This window comes from Eumetopias jubatus, unplaced genomic scaffold, assembly GCF_037043125.1.
Source record: "Eumetopias jubatus isolate StellerSeaLion01/CBP00866 unplaced genomic scaffold, mEumJub1_p1.0 scaffold_12, whole genome shotgun sequence".
Lineage (NCBI taxonomy): Eukaryota > Metazoa > Chordata > Mammalia > Carnivora > Otariidae > Eumetopias > Eumetopias jubatus.
Window position 1 is genome coordinate 84,883,829 of NW_028274818.1, and position 23,769 is coordinate 84,907,597.

General features: G+C 42.5%; 1 protein-coding gene across 1 annotated transcript in view; it reads left to right on the plus strand.

Moving 5' to 3' along the window:
* The window catches only part of ACSM1 (acyl-CoA synthetase medium chain family member 1), a 46,714-nt gene extending 23,378 nt beyond the window's left edge, over positions 1–23,336 (plus strand). Inside the window, exons 5-13 of the mRNA XM_028091697.1 lie at positions 2,265–2,424; positions 6,097–6,176; positions 9,203–9,326; positions 11,934–12,014; positions 12,556–12,657; positions 19,448–19,575; positions 20,654–20,753; positions 21,641–21,760; positions 23,250–23,336. Coding sequence (XP_027947498.1) covers positions 2,265–2,424; positions 6,097–6,176; positions 9,203–9,326; positions 11,934–12,014; positions 12,556–12,657; positions 19,448–19,575; positions 20,654–20,753; positions 21,641–21,760; positions 23,250–23,336 — 982 coding nt within the window. The remainder of the gene's footprint in view (positions 1–2,264; positions 2,425–6,096; positions 6,177–9,202; positions 9,327–11,933; positions 12,015–12,555; positions 12,658–19,447; positions 19,576–20,653; positions 20,754–21,640; positions 21,761–23,249) is intronic.
* Positions 23,337–23,769: the final 433 nt, after the last annotated feature.

Here is a 23,769-nt window from a genome sequence, read left to right on the forward strand (position 1 = left end):
TGAAACAACAGGTCCTTTCCTCTCCCCAGTTATGGACAAATGAAATTTGGAGTTACCCAATTATGAGCTGTTAGGGAAAATAATACCTGGAACCAAGGCACACCATGCCACTGTCCCTAATCTAGAACAAACAATCATGGAGGCTGAAGCTGTAGCCTTGGGTTAATCATTTAATCAATTTTAAACTAAGCCTCTTCTCCCCTCTGCCCCTCCCCCAGAATAATATTCAGGCCAAAACAAGTTCTATGTATTTCTTAACTTATTAACCAGACCAGAGGGCGCCAGGAGGTTTCTGGTGGATCTCAGCTATCTGTGCTGATGCAAAGTTATACAGTGATAACAACTGAATAGCAAAACCCTGGCAGAATGGTTGTGGGAAGAAGGGGAGGGCTTTCTGTGCAGTCTGAATAACAAGAGCAAAGGCACAAAGATATAAAAAGTAGCATTTATAGAACTACTGAGATTTGAGGGTAGCTGGTGCTCAGAGTGTGGGGTAAGGGATAGATGGGAGGAGTTGGGAAAGTAAGCAGGGCCCCAGATCATGTAGGATCTTGTGGGCTTTAGTGTAGCATTTAGAGGGTTGTTTGTTTTGAGAGAAGGGGGGGAGGTATTAGAGCAATGTGACATATTTTAGCAAGGGAAAGACCTGATCAGATTTGTGTTTTGAAAAGATCACTGTGGCAGTGCCTGGGTGGCTCAGTCAGTGAAGCATCTGGCTCTTGATTTCCGCTCAGGTCATGATCCAGGGTCCTGAGATCGAGCCCCACATTGGGCTCTGTGCTGAACGTAGAGCCTGCCTGAGATTCTCTCTCTCTCCCCTCCCCACATGCTTCCCAGTTGTGCACATGCACGCTCTCTCTCTCAAGAGAAAAGAAAGAAAGAAGGAAAGAAAGAAAGAAAGAAAGAAAGAAAGAAAGAAAGAAAGAAAGAAAGAAAGAAAGAAAGAAAGAAAGTATGAAAAAGGAAAAAAAGATAAAGATAAAGATAAAAGATAAAGATAAAAAAGATATTGTAGCTGCAATATGGAGAATGGGTTGGGAAAAATCAGAATGGAGTTAGACCAGTTGGAAGGTCTTAGAATAATCCAAGGTGGTGGTGGCTTGGCGAAGGTGTCAGAGACATGAAGGAAGTTAACATATTTGAGATTTTAGGAGGTAAAATGGACGAGATCTACTGGCTGGATGTGGGAGATAAGAGAGGGTCCAGTCAAGGTTGACTCTCAGATTTTGGGCTTGGGCAGTTTCATGGGCAGTAATGACATTCACTAAAATACAGAGAACATTGGAGGAGAAAGAATTAATCCAATTGAGTCAGGAGAGATTAAGATCTGGTGAGTTTGAGGTCCCTGAGAGACACCCCAGAAGAGATGTTCAGTGGGTAGTGGGTCTAAAGCTGAGAAGACAGATCCTCCTAGCTGGTAACGTCTTACGGGTGAGCCACAATCCTAAGAGAGCTGGGATAAGGGAGGGTGGATTGCCCTTTCCTATTAATAGTGAAGTTCCTCAAAGCCATCACCTGCTAATGGGAAGATTGTGTTTTCTCAAGGAGTTACGCACACAGAGGTCACTCAGAAGCAGTAAGGTAGGGTAGAGAAATGAGAAACCTTCTCCACTCCACCTTCCAATTATTGCCTATTGTCTAATTGTTTCCAGTCCTTTGCCAAGATGGGATATTAAAAATTAAGTCTCTCTCTCACTCTCTCTCCCTCTTCCTGTCTCCCTCTCTCTCTCCCTTTCTCTTTCTTCATCACAAATGACAGAAAGCCCAATCTAAACCTCTTTAAGCCAAAAAATGAGTACAGGAATTTATTGGATCATGAGGCAGGGCACTCCAGGGTTTGTCTTCAGACATAGCTAGGGAGTCTCTGGGTTAGGTTTTCATCTCTCCATCTGTCAGCACTGTTTCTGCTGTGTTTTGATGCTCTTCTTGGAAAGGCTTATTATCTCTTGCTATCCCCAAATGGCGAACATTATCTAGGACTATATCAGTAACAGAGTCAAATCCAAGAAAAGAGCTACAGATTTTGTCCCCATATTCCCAGCCTTAAGGATGATTATAACTAAACCAGTTGAAGGCACACATGCCAGAAAATAGGACTTGGCATACTCTAGGGACCTGGTTTGGGAGTGTGTCTGGAGCCGCACTCAAACCACATGCACTGAGAATGAGGGGTGGGTCAACACCTGAAAACCAAAGTCCCCAGCCCTTGATCACATTCTCTCATGATCAATCACATAGCTGAGGCCACTGTATTTTGGAGTTAGCAGGAAATTGCTGCAACTGAAGACATCTGATATCTTCTGGTGCCTTTCGGACACAGGCTGGATTCTGGCTGTCCTTGGGTGCCTGTTGGAACCATGGACAGCAGGGGCTACACTCTTTATCCATCATCTGCCCCAGTTTGACCCCAAGGTTGTAGAGCAGGTAAGAAGATTAACCTTCTGGTATCGACAAACTCTTAGAAGAAACTCATGTTTCAAACTCAAAAGCTGGATCCTGCTGAAAAATATTTTATTTAGCAGAGGGTCCCATAAGCACAATATAACCCTGGTTCTGGGTTTCTCAAAGTGTGGATCACTGAGTCCCTCACTGTATCTAAATCACATTGGATGAAACCTTGAAGAAAATGCAGATTCCAAGCCCTTCCCCCAGGCCTATGGATCAGATTTTGTGGACTTGGGACCCTGAAAACACATTTTAAGAAATTAAAGCAACCAGAGTAAGCTCAGGTATCCTGGATCCTGGATCTGCTAGAGCCAGGTAGCTGGTGTGTGTGTGTGTGTGTTTGTGTGTGTGTCTGTGTGAATGTGTGTGTTTGTTGTTGTTGCTCAGTTTATTGAAGTGTTTAAAAACAGTGTCCTTGGAAAATGACAAATCTAGTTTCTTATCCCACGTTCAACATTTATTTGTGGTTTACTTGCTACCCCAAGCCTCAGTTTTTTATCGGTAAAATGGGAGTTTTAATAATTACTACATCACAAAATTGTTGGAATATAAATTAGATGGTACAGGTGAAGTGTGTGAAGTGCTTAGTCCTGAGCTGGCACACAGGCCCCTCCACCTCTCAAAGTCCAGTCCCCTCCCCACAACCTCTGTGGAGCCTGCTCTTTTCTCTGTCCTTCTCTTAGGAGCCCTTCTCATTAATCTCCCATCCATTAAATCTTTTCTCCTGTATTTTTAATCTCTCACTTTGCCCCTCTTCATTAATCTTTCATTTATTAAATCTTTTCTCCCACAGTTTCAACCTCTTGCTCTTCATTAACTCTGTACCCTTAGTCCATAAACATATTCATGGTTCCCCATCCTAAAAAATACCTTCCCTTCACCCTGCTCCACACTGGACCAACCCTGTCTTTCCTCCCTTAGTACCAAACTACTCTATAGAACTTTCTCCACTTGCTGCAGCCACATCCTCTTCACCCAGCTTACTCCTGAATACCGCAGTCCTCCAAGGGTCTGCTCTCACCCTTCCTCTTCCTTCTAAACAATCTCCTCTACTTCCATTTCACCAGCATGCACATCCATTCAGGGGGTTCTTGAAACCATGCCTTAGGTCTAGTCTTCTCCCTCCATGCAAATTCCCCCTTGTTTATCTTCCCCAAGTCCACCTGATGATCCCTCCAGCACATCAGACTGCATTTTCCATTTCTCATTCCCTGCCACATGTCAATATTTGCCTCTCTATCATTGTTTACTGCACACCTCCTGCCAGTCCTTGAGGCTTAAAGCCGCACACACACACACACACACACACACACACACACACAAAACCCACCGAATCCACCTTCCCCCCCGCCACCTCCACCACATGAGTGTCCCAAAGTCTCAGTGTGCTTTAAGCTTGAATTATTTCAGAGTATTCTACAAATTTATATACACGCACACACACCAGCATTTGAAAATTTAATTATTTTGATTTATTTTTCATTTGTTACTTTTGTGATTTTAATGATAACATTTTTAGCTTCAGTTCTTCTTATTGAAGATGAGAGATACTGATTGAAAGAAGGAATGTTAGGTTAAAAATGTACTATCCATTTTTTAAAATTTTTAAAGATTTTATTTATTTATTTGACAGAGAGAGAGACAGCAAGAGAGGGAACACAAGCAGGGGGAGTGTGAGAGGGAGAAGCAGGCCTCCTGCTGAGTAGGGAGCCGGATATGGGACTTGATCCCAGGATTCCAGGATCATGACCTGAGCCGAAGGCAGACACTTAATGACTGAGCAAACCAGGTGCCCCCTGAAAATGTACTATCCATTTAACTCAACACAAAAACCCCCCAAATAATCCAATTGAAAATGAGCAGAAGACATGAGCAGACATTTCTCTAAAGAAGATGCTTAGATGGCCCAGAGACACATGAAAAGATGCTCTACATCATTTGTCATCAGGGAAATGCACATCAAAACCACAATAAGATATCATCTCACACCTGTCAGAATGGCTAAACTCAACAACACAAGAAACAACAGGTGTTGGCAAGGATGTAGATAAAAAGGAACCTTCATGCACTGTCTGGTGGGAATCCAAGCTGGTGCAGGCGCTATGGAAAACAGTATGGAGGTTCCTCAAAAACTTAAAAATAGATTTACCATATGTTTCAGTAATTGCACTACTGGGTATTTACCCAAATAATATGAAAACACTATTTCAAAAGGATACAAGCACTCCTATATTTATTGCAGCATTATTTACAATAGCCAATTATTAAAGCAGTCCAGGTATCCATTCATAGATGAATGGATAAAGAAGATGTGAGATAGATAGATAGATATGATGGAATATTACTCAGCCATAAAAAAGAATGAACTCTTGCCATTTGCAACAACTTGGATGGATCTAGAAGGTATAATGCTAAGCGAAATAAATCAGAGAAAGACAAATACCATATGATTTCACTCATGTGGAATCTAAGAAACAAAACAAACAAATACAGAAAAAAAAGAGACAAATAAAAAAATAGACTCATAACTCTACAGAACAAACTGATGGTTACCAGAGGGGAGGTGAGTGGGAGGATGGGTGAAATTGGTGAAGAAGATTAAGAGTCCACTTACCTTGATGAGCACTGAGTCATATATAGAATTGTTGAATCACTATATTATACAACTGAAACTATATAACACGGTATGTTAATTATACTGGAAAAAGGATGGAAGGAAGGAGGGAAGGAAGGAAGGAAGGAATGAAGGAAGTAAGGAAGGAAGGAGGGAAGGGAGGGAGGGAGAGAGGGAGGGAGAGTTGATTGGACTCAGAGAAGGACCGAAAGTGGAGGCAGATTTCCCCCATGTACTCATTACACCTCCCTGTGGTTCTGCGTGGAAGATACAGATATTCTCATTTTACAGATGAGAAAACAGAGTTGCAGAGGAATTAATAACAGGATTGAAGTCGAGCAGGCTGACCCCAAACCCACATTCTCTCCTCTTTAGTGTTCCTTGTTCTCCCAGTGTATCTCCACCCTGATCTGAAACTGAAAGACTCCCACCTCTAGTAAAACAACAGTGAATACCAGATATTTTAGACTCTATATAATCTGGCTCCAACTAACCCCAATCTTCCTAAATTTACTTCTTGTTCCTCTCCTGTCTAAATAAACTGTATTATTTGACTTTGCTTAAAGTTTCTTCAACTCTGGAAACTTTACTCCTGTTACTTCTTCTATCTGCAAGAACCACTGCCCCCTTCCTCTGCCTGTAGACACTATTCCATTTGTTAAATACCCCAACTAAATGCCCCCTGTTCCTTGAGGTCCCTGGATCACCCATTCAAAAGGAATATTTCCCTCTGCTATGTTCTCCTTCTTCCAATCTCTCTTATGACATCTACCAATTTCCTTCTTACCATATGAGTCCTGTTTTATCTTCTCTATTACTACCTATTCTCAGTTGGGATGTTATCTTACTCTTGCTTTCTCCCAATAGTGCCTGATGCATGCCATGTACAAAATTCATGCTCAATATAGGTATATTGAAAGAACTAAATAAATAATGGGCTCTCCTTAGAGGGGAGATCAGAATTAAAATACTAATAATTAACTGATATTTTAAATCTTTATTATAAAAATAAAATTCCTTCTTTTCTCATTTTCTAGATGTTGTTCAAATACCCCATCACCCAGTGCCTTGCTGTGCCATTCGTATATCGAATGATTCTACAGCACAGTTCTACCAGGTATAGTAGAAGTGGTGGTAGCTGGTCATACAATCTTTGGGTAGGAATTTAAGGAATCCAATGTGCCATGGTCTATTTTTAACTGTGGTTCTTTGAGGGGTGTGTGCGTGGGGGATAAGTGTTGGTGGTGATAATTAGTTCATCCAAGATCCAAATGAAACACTCAGTAAGCCTTGCATCATTGTGGGTTTATTCTTTTTTAAACTTTTTCTTATGAAAGGACAAACATACAGAAAAATACATAAGACATAAATGTATAGATTAATGAATTGTTGAAAAACACCTGTGTCACCACTCACTGAGTCAGAAAAATAGAATATTGCCCACACCCCAGAGATCTCTTCATGGCTCTCTTTCTCCCCTAAAGGAATTTACTATCTTGACTTTTATGGTGTTCATTTCCTTGTTTTCCCTTATAGTTTACCTCCTAAGGAAATACCCCTAAACAAATTATCATATCTTACTTGCCTTTGATCTTTACGTGTGTAATCATGTATTACTCTGTAATATTTGGTTACTTTTTTCAGCATTATGTTTTTAAGATGTGTCTATGTTGCTGCAGGTTGCTGTAGTTAATTTTCATTGCTGTATAATATCCCATTGTATAAAAATATCATGTGTTTTTTATCTGTTCTACCATTAATGGATACTGGGTAGTTTTCATTTTGGGGCTATTAGTGATTAATGCTGCATTGAATTCTTGTACATGTACGCTGGTGCATATAAGCATGCATTTCTGTAGCATTTTTCTGGAAGATGAATTGCTAGTTCACACTGACACGACATTTTACCATGTGATTTTCTTTTTTTTAAATTTTTTAATTGTTATGTTAATCACCATACATTACATCATTAGTTTTTGATGTGGTGTTCCATGATTCATTGTTTGTGCATAACACCCAGTGCTCCATGCAGAACGTGCCCTCTTTAATACCCATCACCAGGCTAACCCATCCTCCCACCCCTCTTCCCTCTAGAAACCTCAGTTTGTTTTTCAGAGTCCATCGTCTCTCATGGTTCATCTCCCCCTCTGACTTACTCCCCTTCATTCTTCCCCTCCTGCTATCTTCTTCTTCTTCTTTTTTTTTTCTTAACATATATTGCATTATTTGTTTCAGAAGTACAGATCTGTGATTCAACAGTCTTGCACAATTCACAGCGCTTACCATAGCACATACCCTCCCCAATGTCTATCACCCAGCCACCCCATCCCTCCCACCCCCACCACTCCAGCAACCCTCAGTTTATTTCCTGAGGTTAAAAATTCCTCATATCAGCGAGGTCATATGATACATGTCTTTCTCTGATTGACTTATTTCACTCAGCATAACACCCTCCAGTTCCATCCATGTCGTTGCAAATGGCAAGATCTCATTCCTTTTGATGGCTGCATAATATTCCATTGTATATATATACCACCTCTTCTTTATCCATTCATCTGTCGATGGACATCTTGGCCCTTTCCACAGTTTGGCTGTTGTGGGCATTGCTGCCATAAACATTGGGGTGCACGTACCCCTTCAGATCCCTACATTTGTATCTTTGGGGTAAATACCCAGTGCAATTGCTGGATCGTATGGTAACCATGGGATTTTCCATATTGAAATGCTCCCATTAGCAGGAGAGGAGAATTCCCATTGTTCCATAACATTGGCAATATTTGTTTTTGTCAGAGTTTTTAATGTTTGTCAATCTGATGGATACATAGTGTTATCTTACTGTAGAGTTTTATTTTTGCATTTCCCCATGTTTGCAGATTAATTTCAGCTAAACTGAAATCTGCTCTTTGAAACTTATGGGCATTTATGTATCTTTTAAAGAGTCTGAGATTAAAATGGCTACTTCAAAAATCAGAGTAACATGTCTTAAATATAGAATTAAAATATTAAGGTGTTCTATGGCTACCCTTATGAAGCTAACTCTGAAACATAGTTTTGATTTTGTTCATGAAGCCTCAAGCTGTTTGGATCCTGTTTCCATCTGTATTTCAAAGCTCATATTAAGCTACTTTTTGAACATCCCTCAGTCGATGATCTTTGTCCAAACCCAGTAAATATACAACCAAACCATAGTAATGACTGCATCAGAGAATCTGCCCATTTTACCTACTTTGGATAAAGCTGCAGAAGAATGAAGAAAACACCCTCAGTGAACTCAGCCCTCCTGTCCCTGACTCTGACTCTGATGTACCAGGACAGGGTGGTGAGGATGAAAAGGTGAACCAGATGTCTGCTACTCCTCTCATCCCCAAGATCTGACCGGGCTCAGCCCCAGGCCACCTGGTACTCAGACCTCAATCACTTCTCCCCACGTCCTTCAGGGAATCCATCATTATTTTGTGGTTGTTTTTTTATTAGCAGAAAATTTTATGGGGAAAAATGAAGAAGAGGATTTACATCATGCAATGTACCTACTACAGATGTTCACAGTCAAATTTTCGGCTCTCTGAAATTCTTTCTCTCAGGGCTGCTACCATAACCCTTCTCTCTTTTCCTACATGCATCCCAGTCTTCCTTGATGTCCTGGGCAATTCATTTCTACCCTCTAACTTGCATTCTCTGCTCAGAAATACAAAAGCCCTTCAATTCACATGACCCTAGTCTTCAGAGAAGGCAAAGCAGTTCTGTTAGCATCCTAACATGGGATGCTATTGGATCTTGGGATCTTATCCCCCACCACATTATAGTTTATAAAATACCCCTCATAGCCACAGAGAATGTGAAGACAAGGTCTGATAAATACATCTTTGCCATCTTTTAATGTCAACTTCCAAAGTTGATCCAAATCCATTAGCCTCACCACCACCCACCCCTTGGCCAGAAGAGTTAACATGAACTGACAAGAAGTGAGTGACTTCCAGTTGGCTTTGACCACCAGCAAATTGCCCAAAAGGCAAGTAAGAACATGAGGAAGCAGAAGCATGAATGTTCCAGATGACGAGGCTCTGAGCTCTTAACACTCTGGGCCTGGGGCAGAACATCCAAGGCCTGACTGCAAGTTCTCTTGTCCCTTTGCCTTCCCCTAAGTCTCAGGTTCCCTACCCTGGAGCACTGCAGTGCCGGTGGGGAGGCTCTGCTGCCGGAGGATCAAGAGCAGTGGAGAAGACAGACAGGCCTTCTGCTCTACGAGATCTACGGACAGTCAGAAACAGTAGGTAGAAACAGTAGCTAGATGGTACTTTCTTGGTCAGTCAGGATGTGCTGAGCCACTGAGCCCAGCAGACGAGCTGAACCGTGTATGTGCAGAGGCCTCACTCTGCTCACAGCATTTCCTGAAGCCAATGGGAGGCTTCAGAGTTCTAGGCTAATTTGCCCCAAATCAATTTGCACAAAGGCAATTCACAGCTCATCAGTTTGTCAAGAGGCCAATGTACAGAAAACTATTGGACAAAACTTTGAAAAGGGGTGTAAGGACATGGTGCCACCATCCCTGTGATCATTAGCTCTAGGGAGCCGAGGAGGGGTGGTGGGATGGGAGGTTCTCTCCAGTAACATGGAGCCCACCATCTGCAAGTCCTGCCTACTTCATCCCTTCCTAGGGTGGCAACCACAGGCAGCCAGGAGCTGGCCCCAGAAATTCATTTCTGGGTGTTCATGTCGACAGCACACAGATTTGATTTTGGGAGGGAGCAGAGACTTTCTGTATATACCAACACACACACACACACACACACACACACACAAACACACAAACAGTGACTCCCAACGGCATCACTGAATAGCCAGGTGACAGGGCATTCAGAGTATCAGGCATGTCTTGAACCACAAAAACGTTATTGATGATAGTAGGGGCAGGGGCAGGTATCTTTCTTCCAACACAATTCTCAAGTCATTTCTGTTGCTGGGCAGAGCCACTTTCCTCAGCCTCCTTGTTCTCCCTGTAACTGACAGACAGATGACTACCATCTCAGGAGCTGGAGCAAAATAACTATTTTTAGCCTCAATTCACATACTTGTCTGACTTTTTTGCAAAAACATATGCTTTTAAATCATCAGTTAATTGGTCTTCTTCCAGGCCTAAGAAATATTAAGACTCTAGGTTTGTCTTCATAGTTTATATTTGGACAAGGAGGAAGGTGGGATGAGAACTACACTATACCCATGACCCAGGTTCCTTTGTATCAACTATTTGCAACAACAGAATACTGCCTTATGCTCAGGTGGTGCTGTATTTCACAAAGTATTTTCATAGCCACTGACTCATCTATGGAACATTTTCCACATGCTTGTACTGTGAGCAGCAACATAGCAAAGGCTAAAGAGCTTTCCCTCTCAGGAACTCAGACCCTGGTTCAAATCTCAGCTTGCCAGTTACAGGCTTCAAGACCATTGGCATAGCACTGAACCTTCCAGAGTCTCTGCTTCTCTGTTTCCAGAATGGAAATATAACCCAATCTCGGTGGGTTGTGATAAGGGAAACGAAAGGAAGTATATAAAGCTCTGGCTACAATGTCCAACCCCTTGTACATGCTCACCTTACCATTACTCTTGTTTTTAAGTAAGTGTTGCCCTAGATGCTAGGATAGTAGAGATGAATGGGGCAATCTCTATTCTCAGGATGCTTGTTATCCAGTGAAGGCAACAGACAAGCAAAAATAAGTATAATTGGGAGCTCCTGGTTGGCTCAGTGGGTTGAGCTTCCGACTCTTGGTTTCAGCTTAGGTGGTGATCTCATGGGGCGTGGGATTGAGCCCCCACATAGGGCTCCATGTTCAGCGGGGAGTCTGCTTAAGACTCTCTCTCCCTCTGCCCCCCAAACCCCATTCAAGCACTCTTGCGCTCTTTCTCTCTCTCTAAAATAAATGGATAAATATTTTTAAAAAAAGAAGTATAATGCTCTGTTGGCTACAATGGAAGTGTGGGAAAAAATACTACAGAAGGAGAATCTCCCAACTGACTTTTCTTGGGGCCAGAATAAAAGCTAGTTGTAACTGTTTATGGAACTAACTTGGTGTGTCAGGCACTGTGTGAAGAGTTTTCCACACGCTCACAGGTACTATGAGAGCTAAGTGTTATAATTACCTCCCTTTACAGAGAAGAAGATGAAAGGGGATTAATTGGCACATAGCTGGAGTCAAGATTCAAATCCTTGGGTGGCTCAGTCGGTTAAGCATTTGCCTTTGGCTTGGGTAGTGGTCCCGGGGTCCTGGGATCGAGCCCCGCATTGGGCTCCCTGCTCAGCTGGGGAGTCTGCTTCTCCTGCTCCCTCTGCCCCTCCCCCTCCACCCCTGCCCTGTCTCTCGTTTTTCTCTCTCTCAAATAAACACACAAAATCTTAAAAAGAAAAAAAAAAGATTCAAATCCTGGTCTGGCTTAGCTTTAGAAAGCTATTTTAGAGTACCATAAAGGAGGAATAAAGTTCATCAGGAAGATAAATGGGGGTGGGGGAGTTGCCTAGCAGAGGGGACAACACAATCTGAATATTCTCAGCACAGCTCTGAGTCATTGAGACAGGGTTCCTATCACTGTTTAACAGCCTGAGTCAATGTTAAATGATATCATGGCCTTCCTCTAGCAAACAGACACATGTCTGACGTACAGTGCGTACTCCACACCTCACATTACATTCCCACAGCCCCGGGCTCACCTTTTTGCTTCTTTTTTGGCCCCTCCCAATGGACCCGGTAGCCCCAGGAGCTAGAGTTCTTTGCATAGCATCCAATGACATGGATGAGTGAGGGTGCTGTGTGTGGTTCTTAATGCTTTGTAATCAGCCTGGACTCTTTGACCAACCCTATTTTCTTTCTTTTATGAATAGGGAGTAAGTTGTGGCACTCTCCGTGGAATGAAGATCAAGCCGGGTTCCATGGGGAAAGGCATTCCCCCCTTCGATGTCCAGGTGTGGTCCTAAAGGCATTTGCTGGGTGCAGTTAGGGCTCAGCTGGGATTGGACGATTGTGGGACACCAGGTGACAGAACCAGCTGTGCCCACCCCACCCTACCCCCACCCCAGTTGTCCTTCTCTCTCTCCTCCTGTTTTCCCTCCATTTCCTGGGGAGGCTTCGGTTGAGAACTTCAGTATCCTGGGCATGAATGCTGCTCAGCCTGGCAGCCTGAAGCCTCACACACAACAGATGGGACCAGAGCACATGGAGGGAGCCCTGGCAGCTCTCTCCATCAGCTGGTGCTTCTAGTTTTCCCTGATCTGTGTTTAAGACACATTTGCTACGTCTGCATATCCATGAGACCAATAGACCCATAACTTGGGTTTCACCATTTCCTGACTTCAAAGTCTTCTGACAGCTGTAATCTATTTTCTGACAGGGTTCCTCCCCCCATTTATTCTCACCAGTGTCACACGAATAGTCAGGTACTGTGTGGGTGGGGCAGGCGTGTTGGGGTGGCCCTGCAGGGTGGGATTCACAGGCCTGTTGCTCCAGATCATTGACGACAAAGGCAACAGCCTGCCGTTCAACACTGAAGGCAACATTGGCATCAGGATGAAGCCCACCAAGCCCATTGGCCTCTTCATGGGCTATGAAGTAAGTGGTGATCCTCACCTGCCCACTTCCAGACCCTCAAAATCCCTTCAGGGAGCTGTGTGGGTGCTAAGGGGGTGGATTCAACTCTGCACAACGAACCTTCTTCACACCTCCCTTCAGTCACTCCAACTCAATGAAGCCTCTTCTAATTAATCTCTAAGTTCCTAGTGTGTTCTCACATCCTTTCCTGTCCGAAACCATCTGACACTTAAGTGCTGACAGGGTAGAAAGAAGCACCCCAGACTTGGGTTCCAGTGATCTCTTTTTTGTTTTTTTTTAAAGATTTTATTTATTTATTTGACAGAGACACAGTGAGAGAGGGAACACAAGCAGGGGGAGTGGGAGAGGGAGAAGCAGGCCTCCTACTGAGCAGGGAGCCGGATGTGGGACTCAATCCCCAGACCCTGGGATCATGACCCGAGCCAAAGGCAGACGCCTAACAGCTGAGCCACCCAGGCACCCCTCCAATGATCTCTTGAGGTTGAGTATGCAAGAAGCTTTGACTGAGTTCAAATCTTACAGTCCCACTTACCAACAGGCTGTGCACAAATCTGTTAATCTTCCTGAGCCTCCAGAGAGGACAGTGGTGCCCCCACTTCACAGAGGAAGAAACTGCAGATTGGAAGCTTTGTATGTTTTCCCCATATCAAATAAATGGCAGGTCTAGGATTCAAACCCACATCTTTTTGGTTCCCAAACCCTACATAAGAAATCCAGGAATTACATAAAACTGTGACAGGCTCTAAGGAAACCAGAAACTCTTGACCAGGCAAATTCTCAGCTTCCAAGATTGGTCAGGGGAGAGTGGACAGACCTTGAAGCTGATCTCAGACCCGTCTCCTTTCTCCACAGGAACAACCAATGGTGTCACTGTTGGCCTCACTCTGTGGCCTTGGGGGTGGGTGGTGCTGCTCCTTTTGTGATGTTATTGACCAAAAGCAAATATGCAGGCCCTAGCCTTAATTCACAGTAGCACAATTTTAGGCTCGGATAAAAGAGAAAATAGAGTAACAGATACATAGATCAGTGGTTCTCAATCTTGCCTGTATGTTAGAATCAGTTGAGGAGATTTAAAAAAATAACTCTTGGACCCAACCATAGAGATTATGGTTAAATTAAACTGGGATGGTCCAGAGCAACATCATTTTTTTTTAAATTGGAAATAACATATTTTATTTTACAAAGATGTCCTCTGCTATGCCCACACCTATGTAGATATATACCTCACATGCCCTCTTGACTATATGTTGTCACTCCTCCACTGAGATTTATTTGCTTTTTTCCTTTCTTTTCTTTTACTGAGGTAAAATATATAAAATTTACCCTTTTCACCATTTTTAAGCATACAATTCAGCAGCACTGAGTAAATCACAACATTGTACAATGACCACCATGCATCTGCAGAAATTTTTTCCATCCCAAATGGAGACTCTGTTCCCATTAAACAATAATTCCCCCCCTCTTCCTCATATCCCCAGCATTTGGTCACCTTTAATATACTTTTTGGGTTTAAGAATTTGCCTATTTTAGGTACCTCTATTAAGTGGAATTGTACAATATTTGCCCTTTTGTGTCTGGCTTATCTCCCCTAGCACATGTTTTCAAGGTTCATCCGTGTTGTAGCATGTGACCAAATGTCATTTTTTTTCAGGCTGAATGGTATTGTATGGGTGTACCATATTTTGTATATCCATCAATTTCTTAATAGACATTTAGATTATTTCCATCTTTTGTCTACTGTGAATAATGCTGCAATGAACACTGGTGTGCAAGTATCTGTTTGAGTTCCTGCTTTCACTTCTTTTGGATATATACCTGAAAGTGGAATTGCTGCATCCTATGGTAATTCTATATTTAACTATTTTTTTTAAAGATTTTATTTATTTATTTGACAGAGACAGTGAGACAGTGAAAGAGGGAACATAAGCAGGGGGGAGTGGGAGAGGGAGAAGCAGGCTCCCTGCTGAGCAGAGAGCCCGATGTGGGGCTTGATGCCAGGACCCTGGGATCATGACCTGAGCCGAAGGCAGACGCCCAATGACTGAGCCACCCTGGCACCCCTATATTTAACTTTTTGAGGAACGGCCAAAATGTTTTCCACAGTGGCTGCACCATTTTATATTTCTATCAGCAATGCACAAGTGTTCCGGTTTCTCCATATCCTTGCTAATCCTTGTTATTTTCAGGTTCGTTTGTTTGTTTTGTGTGTATAATAGTCATTCTACCGCGTGTGAAGTGGTATGTCATTGTGGTTTTGATTTCCAACTCCCTAATGACTGGTGATGTTGAGCATCTTTTCATGTGCTTATTGACCATTTGTGCACCTTCTCTGGAGAATTGTCTGTTCAAGTCCTTTGCCTATTTTTAAAATTGGGTTGTTTTGTTTTGATTTGTAAGAGCTCTTTATATATTCTGGATATGAACCCCTTATAAGATATATGCTTTGCAAATATTTTCTTCCATTTAGTGCATTGTCTTTTCACTCTTTTGACAGTGTCCTTTCAAGTAAAATTTTTTAAAAATTTGATGAACATTTTATCTATTTTTTTCTTTTGTTTCCTGTGCTTTTGGTGTCATAGTTAATTAATAATTGTCAAATCCAAAATCATGAAGACTTCCCCCATGTTTTCTTCTAAGGGTTTCAGAATTTTAGCTCTTATGTTTAGGTTTTTAATCCATTTTGAGTTAATTTGTGTATATGGTGTATAAGGTAACTGCATTCATTTGCATCTGAACATCCAGGTTTCTCAGTGCCATTTGTTGAAAAGATTGACTTTTCCTATTGAATGGCCTTGGCATTCTTGCCTAAAATGCATTGAAAATATATGTGAGGATTTCTTTCTGGGTTCTCTATTTTATTCCAATCATCTATGTGTCTTTTTTTTTTATGCCAGTATCACAGTGTTTTGATTACTATAGTTTTGCAGTAAGTTTAAAAATCAGGAGTGTAAGCTCTTGTCCCTGGAAAGAAGAACTTTCTTCTCCCTTTAAAAGATTGTCTTGGCTATTTGGGATCCATCAAGATTTCATATGAATTTTAGGATGAGTATTTCTATACCACTGAGATTTTTTTTTTTAAGATTTTATTTATTTATTTGAGAGAGAGAATGAGAGAGAGAGAGCACATGAGAGGGGATAGGGTCAGAGGGAGAAGCAGACTCCCCTCTGAGCAGGGAGCCTGATGCGGGACTTGATCCCGGGACTCCAGGATCATGACCTGAGCCAAAGGCAGTCGCTCAACCAACTGAGCCACCCAGGTGCCCCCACTGAGATTTTGATAGGGAGTGCATTGAACCTGAAGATGGCTTTGGGTAGTATTATCATCTTAATATTAAGTCTCCAATTAATACAGTATGTCTTTCCATTTATTGATACCTTCTTTCATTTCTTTTGGCAACGATTTTTATTTTTCAGTGTACAAGTCTTTCACTTTCTTGACTAAATGTATTTTTAGTATTATTTCATTTTGTTGCTATTCTAAATAGAAAATGATTTTTGAATTTCTTTTGTCCATATATAATTTTTTCTGTTTTTTAGTTCTTTGTTCATTTTTTCTCTTAGTTTTTGATCACATTTAACATGTTGACTTATTGTTATTATTTCTTCCAAGTTTTTATTTAAATTCCACTTAGTCAACATACAGTTCAATATTAGTTTCATGTATAGAATTTAGTGATTCATCACTTACATACATCAGCCAGTGCTCATCGTAATGAGTGCATCCTTAATCCCCATCACCTATTTCACCCATCCCCCCGCCCCTCCCCGCTGGTTACCATAACTTTGTTCTCTACAGTTAAGAGTCAGTTTCTTAGCTTTCCCCTCTTTTTTCCCCAATGTTCATTTGTTTTGTTTCTTAAATTCCACATATGAGTGAACTCTTGAAATCAGATTCTCCCACTTCCCTGGGGGTTGAGGTTGCTGGGGTTTCATTGTTTTGTTTTTGATTTTGGACTGTTGAAGGCTATAGTAGTCCTTTGTTGTGGTACTTTTGCAAATTCTTTAAAGAGTATAGTTTGTCATGTGTGATTACTGAGGTTTCTGATCCTTTCGCTCATGTTCAGTTAATGTTTTGACAGAGATTTCCTTGAGTGGCAGGAGCTCAGATGAACAAAGAAAAACATCACCAACCAAAAAGAAGAGAGAACAGCCACTGTGCAGATTGGCTCTGTGCTAGGATACTCCTTTACCACTTAGCTGGACTTGCTCTGAGCCTAGGGATCAGCCTGAGATGAAAGCTTAAGGTCTTCTCAGGACTTTGCTGAGCATGCATTTTGCCCAGGCATGTTCCTGGCTGTCTTAATTACCCCATGCACATAGCTGTTTTGAACATCTTAATTTAAAAAAAAAAAAACTAAAAAACAAAACTCACTCCAGCATCTCCCCCAGACCTTGATGGTCTATTGTATATCTCCACCTATAATTTCTTACCTCAGGCAACTTCACTTTTGTAGTTTGCCTGGTAGCTTCTATGAGCAGTGCCTGCTGCTTTTTTCTGAGTTATATAAAGTGAGTACCTTGCACCTGTCCTTCAGGCAGCTACCCAGATAGGTCAGAACAGATGCACACAATAATCATTATTTTATTTTAAAACATCTGTTTTTTGGGGCACCTGAGTGGGTCAGTCATTAAACATCTGCCTTCAGCTCAGGTCATGATCCCAGGGCCCTGGGATCGAGCCCCTCATCAGGCTCCCTGCTCAGCCAGAAGCCTGCTTCTCCCTCTCCCACTCCCCCTGCTTGTGTTCCCTCTCTCGCTGTGTCTCTCTCTGTCAAATAAATAAATAAAATCTTTTAAAAAAATAAACCATCTGTTTTTTAAAAAGTTAATTGGTATCACAAGTGGAAAACAGTATGATTTGCCAAAAACAGAAGGCAATTATAACTATAACTATAACGCAAACAAAACAATTTTTCTTGAATTCTAGCTAAACCCTGTTCCCACTAAAAGCTCCAGTCCTGAAACTTACTCTTGGTAGTTCCAGAGCTTTTAAAAACATGTCAGAGAGTCTCCTTAATACAATGAGAACAATTGGAAGGGAACCTAAAATGGGATGTCATTCAATGTTTTTTTTTTTTTTCCCTGGACCCTTTTCAAATCATTTTATGTTTCATGAGAGGGATGATCTCAACACATTGCTTAATGGTTGAGTACAAAGGCTGTGGAGCAAGAATTAAATTCAAATACCAACCCTACCACTGACCAGCTGAGTGACTTTGAGTGAGTTATTGTGCTTCTCTGAGCATTCATTTCTTCTGTTATGGCCTATAAAAATCTAGCCTCACATAAAACCTGCACGTGAATGTTGAGAGCAGCTTTATTCACAATAGTCCCAAACTGGAAACAACCCAGATGCCCTTCAATGGGTTGACACCAAAACTGTGGTTCATCCATAACATGAAATACCATTTAGCAGTAAATAGAACAAAGTATTGATGAACATAAGAAGCTGGATGAATTTCCAGAAAATTATACTGAGTGAAAAAAATAAAAACAGTGCTAGTCCCAAAAGGTTACATACTGGGGCGCCTGGGTGGCTCAGTTGGTTAAGTGACTGCCTTTGGCTCAGGTCATGATCCTGGAGTCCCTGGATCCAGTCCCACATCAGGCTCCCTGCCCAGCAGGGAGTCTGCTTTTCCCTCTGACCCTCCGCCCTCTCATGTGCTTTTCTCTCTCATTCTGTCTCTCTCTCTCAAATAAATAAATAAAATCTTTAAAAAAAAGGTTACATACTATAGGATTCCATTTATGTAACATTTTTAAAGTGACAAAATTATAAAACTAAGGAATAGATCAGTCCCTGCCAAGGGCTTAGGGATTTGGAGGGAGGGAAAAGATGAGGGAGATGGGTGTAGATATAAAAGAGCAACACAGGAGATCCTCAGGATGACGGGAGTCTTCTGTACCTTGACTCTGGTGGTGGATGCACATTTGATAAAATACACGTAGACACACACAAAAAAGTAAAAGTAAACTCCTGGGAGATCTAAGTGAGATTGGTGGACTGTAGCAATGTCAATATCCTGGTTGTGATATTGAACTGTAGTTTTGCAAGATGCTACCATTGGAGAAAACTGAGTAAATGGCACACAGGATCTCTCTGTGTTATTTCTTATAACTGCATGCAAATATATAATTATCTTTTTTAAAAAGATTTATTTATTTGAGAGAGAGAGAGAACATATATGCATGCATGTGTGCATCAGTTAGGGAAGGGGCAGAGGGAGACAGAGAATCTCAAGTAGGCTCCACGCTGAATGCAGAGCCCTATGCAGGGCTCGATCTCACGACCCTGAGATTATGACCTGAGCAGAAATCAAGAGTTATCCGCCCAACCGAATGAGCCACCCAGGTACCCTGCAAATATACAATGATCTTAAAATAAACAATTTAATTAGAAAAACAAAAGCCTTGTAGGTTTTCTGGAAGGATCAGATGAGGTAGTATTTTGGGAAGGAAATTCATTTAACAGAAGTTTATTGACACGTCTCATTTGTCCAGGCAGGGTCCATGTTCTAGTGGAAATTTTATTCTACTAGAGTGCCACACAAAAGTGAGTTGTTACTTTAAAAAATTATCCTTAAAATTGGCTCAATATTGTCCACTAATTGACAAGTAGTGTTCATTGAGTACTTGGATATAATGAAAATAGACTCAGAGAGATTATAAAACTTGCCCAGGTGCCAAGTAGAGCCAGGAGCGGGATCCAGACCCAGATCTGAGCACCAGGTTGTGGCTCATCATCTCTAAACTCATTGCCTTCAACAAAGGGGTGTTGTTGTCTTTGCAGGACAACCCAGTAAAGACAGCTGAAGTGGAATGTGGGGACTTTTACAACTCTGGAGATAGAGCAACTATGGATGAAGAGGGCTACATCTGGTTCCTGGGGAGGAACGATGACATCATCAATACCTCTGGGTAGGTATAGCTGACCTGAGCTGGGAGGCACCACCCGCACATGCCTCATGGGATTTAGCTTGTTCTGACATTCATCCAAGCTTGGTGATGGTTAGCTCAGGCTAACTCTGAACAGAGCTCTGTTTATGGGGCCCTTTTCTGGGGATACCTGTGCACCTCCCCCAAGTCCTGCATCCAGAAAAGTCTATCAAAATGTAGTTCAAGAAGGTCTGCAAGGCGAACCATAATAAGACATTATGCAGTTTAAGGGATTTGGAAGGAAGACGTTACTTAGGCCTTTATTGGTTGAGGAAGTTCCTCTATGTTTGGCTCCTCTAATGGGACACAACAATAACTGAAAAATTTAATGATAGATAACAACAACATAAACCTTTATGGGGCACTTACTATGGGGACACACACTCTGCAGTACTTTATATAACCTGGCTCTCAATGCTAGAAGGTAGATGCAATTATGCCCATTTTACAGATGAAGGAACTGGGTTACTGACTAGTGAATAAAATTCCCTAAAGTTTCAAAGAGTGCTGGGTACAACCAAGATTTACCAAAGCTGTCTGGCTCCAAGTCAGTTGTCCCTAAACTTTACGTGATTTGGAAAGAAAAGAAAATGACCTATTATACCAGAGTAACAATTTCTCTTGAATATTTCAGGGAAGTTGAGTGTGTTTACTTTTTAAATTTCTAAAACATGCTAATGTAATGGGAAAGAGTATGCAGAATTTGCATGAATGTTTAAGATAAAGGCTGAGGCTTCTACTAGGTTTCATGCCAAGGGAAGCTCCTTGAGCCCAGCTCCAGAGCTCGGGGAGGACTAAACATTCACCCTCCTCCTTGAGCAGAGGCAGTGAGGTGAGAAACTCTGGGAAGCATGTGAGTGTTGTATTTCTCAGCACGGAGTGCCCATTCTTCATGTTTGGGGCCCATGACAGAGCCAGGGCACAGGTATGTGGCTTCCTGCGACAGTTATCCTACGTGGCAAGGGACGAGGTGACCCTCTAAAACATGAGACTTGAGGGCCTGGGTCACCCTGCCCTGGGCAGCCACTCAGAAACCAAGAAGGAGCCATTGATCCTGCAGGTACCGCATCGGGCCTGCAGAGGTGGAGAATGCCCTGGCCGAACACCCGGCTGTGGCTGAATCAGCTGTGGTGAGCAGCCTGGACCCGATTCGAAGGGAGGTAAGGAGGAGGGCACAGAGGTCATCGTGTCTGTGTGTGGGCACTAAGGCAGGTGCTGGGAAACCTTCCTCCTGGTCCTGTCTCTCCAACCTTGGACCTAGGGTGGAGGGAGGGCCCGTGGGTGTGCATGTGCATTTACACTGTGTGGCCACCAGAGAGCAATGTGGCCTCAACGGTGTGTGACAGAAAATGATGCTTGTGAATGTGGCTTGCTGCTAGGACTACTGCTGCCCATCTCCTAGTTTCTGAGCCCTTCCTACCTGCTGGTTCATTTCCCCCTCACAGCAACCTCATTAATTAAGGACTCTGAGACCCCTTTTTTACAGGGAAAGAAACAAGCATAAGGACATTAAATAAGTTGCCTGATCACAAAGCTGTTAAGTGGTGGAGCCAGAATGAGAATCTGAGCAGTCTGGCTCCAGAGCAAGCATTCATTGATTCACTGTGTGCTGAGCACCTACTATGGACAAGGCCCTGTGCCCTGTAGAAGCAACATGAATAATAGGAACATAGTTAATGGCCAGCATTGATTTAATGCCCACAGAACCCTACCTACAATAGTGAAAAGGGTGATGATAATGCTAGGAATAAAAATCAGTTTAAACGAGCTTTGTGGTTTATATGAATCATCTCGATGAATTTTGGCATCCATGCCCTGAGGAATGAAGTGTGCTGTCCCCATATCAGAGAAGGACATGGAGGCTGAGAGAGGTGAAGTAATTTTCCAAGGCAGAGAGTAGAAATTGGAAGTATGGACACTGGTCCTGTTCTTTTCCAGAGGCTCAACTGTCAACTTGTTTTTCCATTTACTTAACACACATTTACTTTTTAGACTATGCACTTGGTTGCCACTCCCCCTGAGCCTCCACTCTGGTTCTGCGCTGCAGGTGGTGAAGGCATTTATTGTCCTGACCCCGGAATTCGTCTCCCATGACCGGGACCAGCTCACCAAGGAGCTGCAGCAGCATGTGAAGTCAGTGACAGCCCCGTATAAGTACCCCAGGAAGGTGAGAGAGGGCAGAGGGATGGCATTTGGTCCCCTCCAGTGGGCCGTGGGCTCTGCTGCCCCAAATCTCATAGGGTGGCTGGGGTGGAGCTTATGTAGCCCATGGAGTGAGCATTTTTCTCTACCGAAGAAGCATTCAACTTAGGGGTTTAGGGGAGATCCATCTTAATCATGGAAACCTCTATCCTGTGTCAGAAAACAAAAAGGCTGACAAAAAAGCTACAGAAAACAATCAGCCAAGAGCCTAGAAATATCCAAGAAGGTTATTTGAAATCTTTCACAATTTGAAAAAGACATTCAAGTCAACAACTGCCACACTTTTAAAAAACATTATTTGTAGTAAGAAATATATTCTAAATTGAAGCCCAGTACATATATAGATACATAACAAACAAAAGCTAACAAAATAATATTTATTGTAGCATAAAATACATTCTGAGAGGTTTTTTTCTACCTCATTTGTTTTCAGTGCCATGTGTGAACTATGAAAATGTCCAACAATAGAGAAATGATTAAATTATTCGTGGTAATTAATGCTGTCCTATAATTTAAAAAGATGATGCAGATCTCTTATTTGTAACATAAAAACATCACAAAAATATATTATTAAGAGAAAAAAGCAGGCTGTGAATAAATATACATGTTATCTGACTTGTTGAAAAACAACATTTGCAAGGATACATGGGTCAAAAATTTAACGTGTCTTTCTTTTGTAATAATACATTGCTGTGCTTTCTGAGTGTTTACCTTTGAGACATAAAGGTAGAGAGCTAATATTTATTGAACATTTACTATGTGTGCCTGGCGCTGGACTCAAAGCTTTCCATGAATTATGATTTCATTTAATCCCCCTCCCCCAAACCTGAGATGTTATAACCATCCATTTGAAAGAATGGAAACAGGGGAGGCTCAGAGACTCACAGTAACTTGCCTGAGGTTGGAGTGAAGAAAAGGGCAGAGCTGAACTCAAACCCACGTGTGTCTGACGACAGAGTCCATGCTTCGCATGTAAGGCTCTGCTGCCTGCTAGAGAGTAGACTGGAGGATGCATGCCAGTTAGGATGGGCTGATGTTACTGTGAGTAACTAGACGCCCCTCGTCTTAGTGGCTCCTACTAGGGAAGTATCTTTCTTGCTCCTCATATCTGCACGGTCTTCCTGGGAGCAGGATAAAAGAGCACCCACCATAGGTAACTGCCAGGTGCTAGAGGAGATGGACAGAGGGGGTGCCAGATCCATTTGTCCCAAGTGATCTGTTCGAGGTGGCACACCTCACTCCCACTCACATCTCACTGGTCAGAGCACGTCACAGGGCTGCATCCAACTTCCCAGGTCAGGGGACACCTTGACATGCTTGGTGGAGCCTATTGGGGCCACCACATTGTTCCAGTCCATCTGGGGGACTGTGCAGGGGCAGAGGAGGATACTGGGGCATTGGTAAGAAATGACAACAGGACTAAGTTGGGATGGGTTTGCTTTATCCTTGACCAGGTGGAATTTGTCTCAGAGCTGCCCAAAACTGTCACTGGCAAGATTAAAAGAAGTGACCTTCGGAAAAAGGAGCTTGGTCAGATGTAATCAGCAAAACCCTCAGAAACCACTGTGTCTTCTTCGCCAAATCCCTGGCTATCCCAGTTTCCTCACTATGGGGAGGGTGAGGAGAGGAGTGCTGGACATTGATTTTAAGAGCATCAGGAGTGCCCACATTCCAGCATTTTTGTTCTTTTAAATTACTATCAGTTACTCTCCTGCTTCCAAGTCCCCAAGTGAGCGCTCAGTATGTGGCTGGGATAATAAACTGACATCAGCATCCAAGGGGACTTGTGTTCTGCTTTTATTCTGTGAGTGAACTGGTGCTAAATGCTGTTCCTCCATGATTCTCCCCAAGCCCCATTGGAGAGGACTCTGGGGCCAGATTCTCCCTCCTGGTTCCAGGAGCCCTGGGTGGCTCCTTTTGTCTGTTCAACAACCAGAACACAGAGGTCTGGGGAGGGACCCTTCCTTGGCTCCA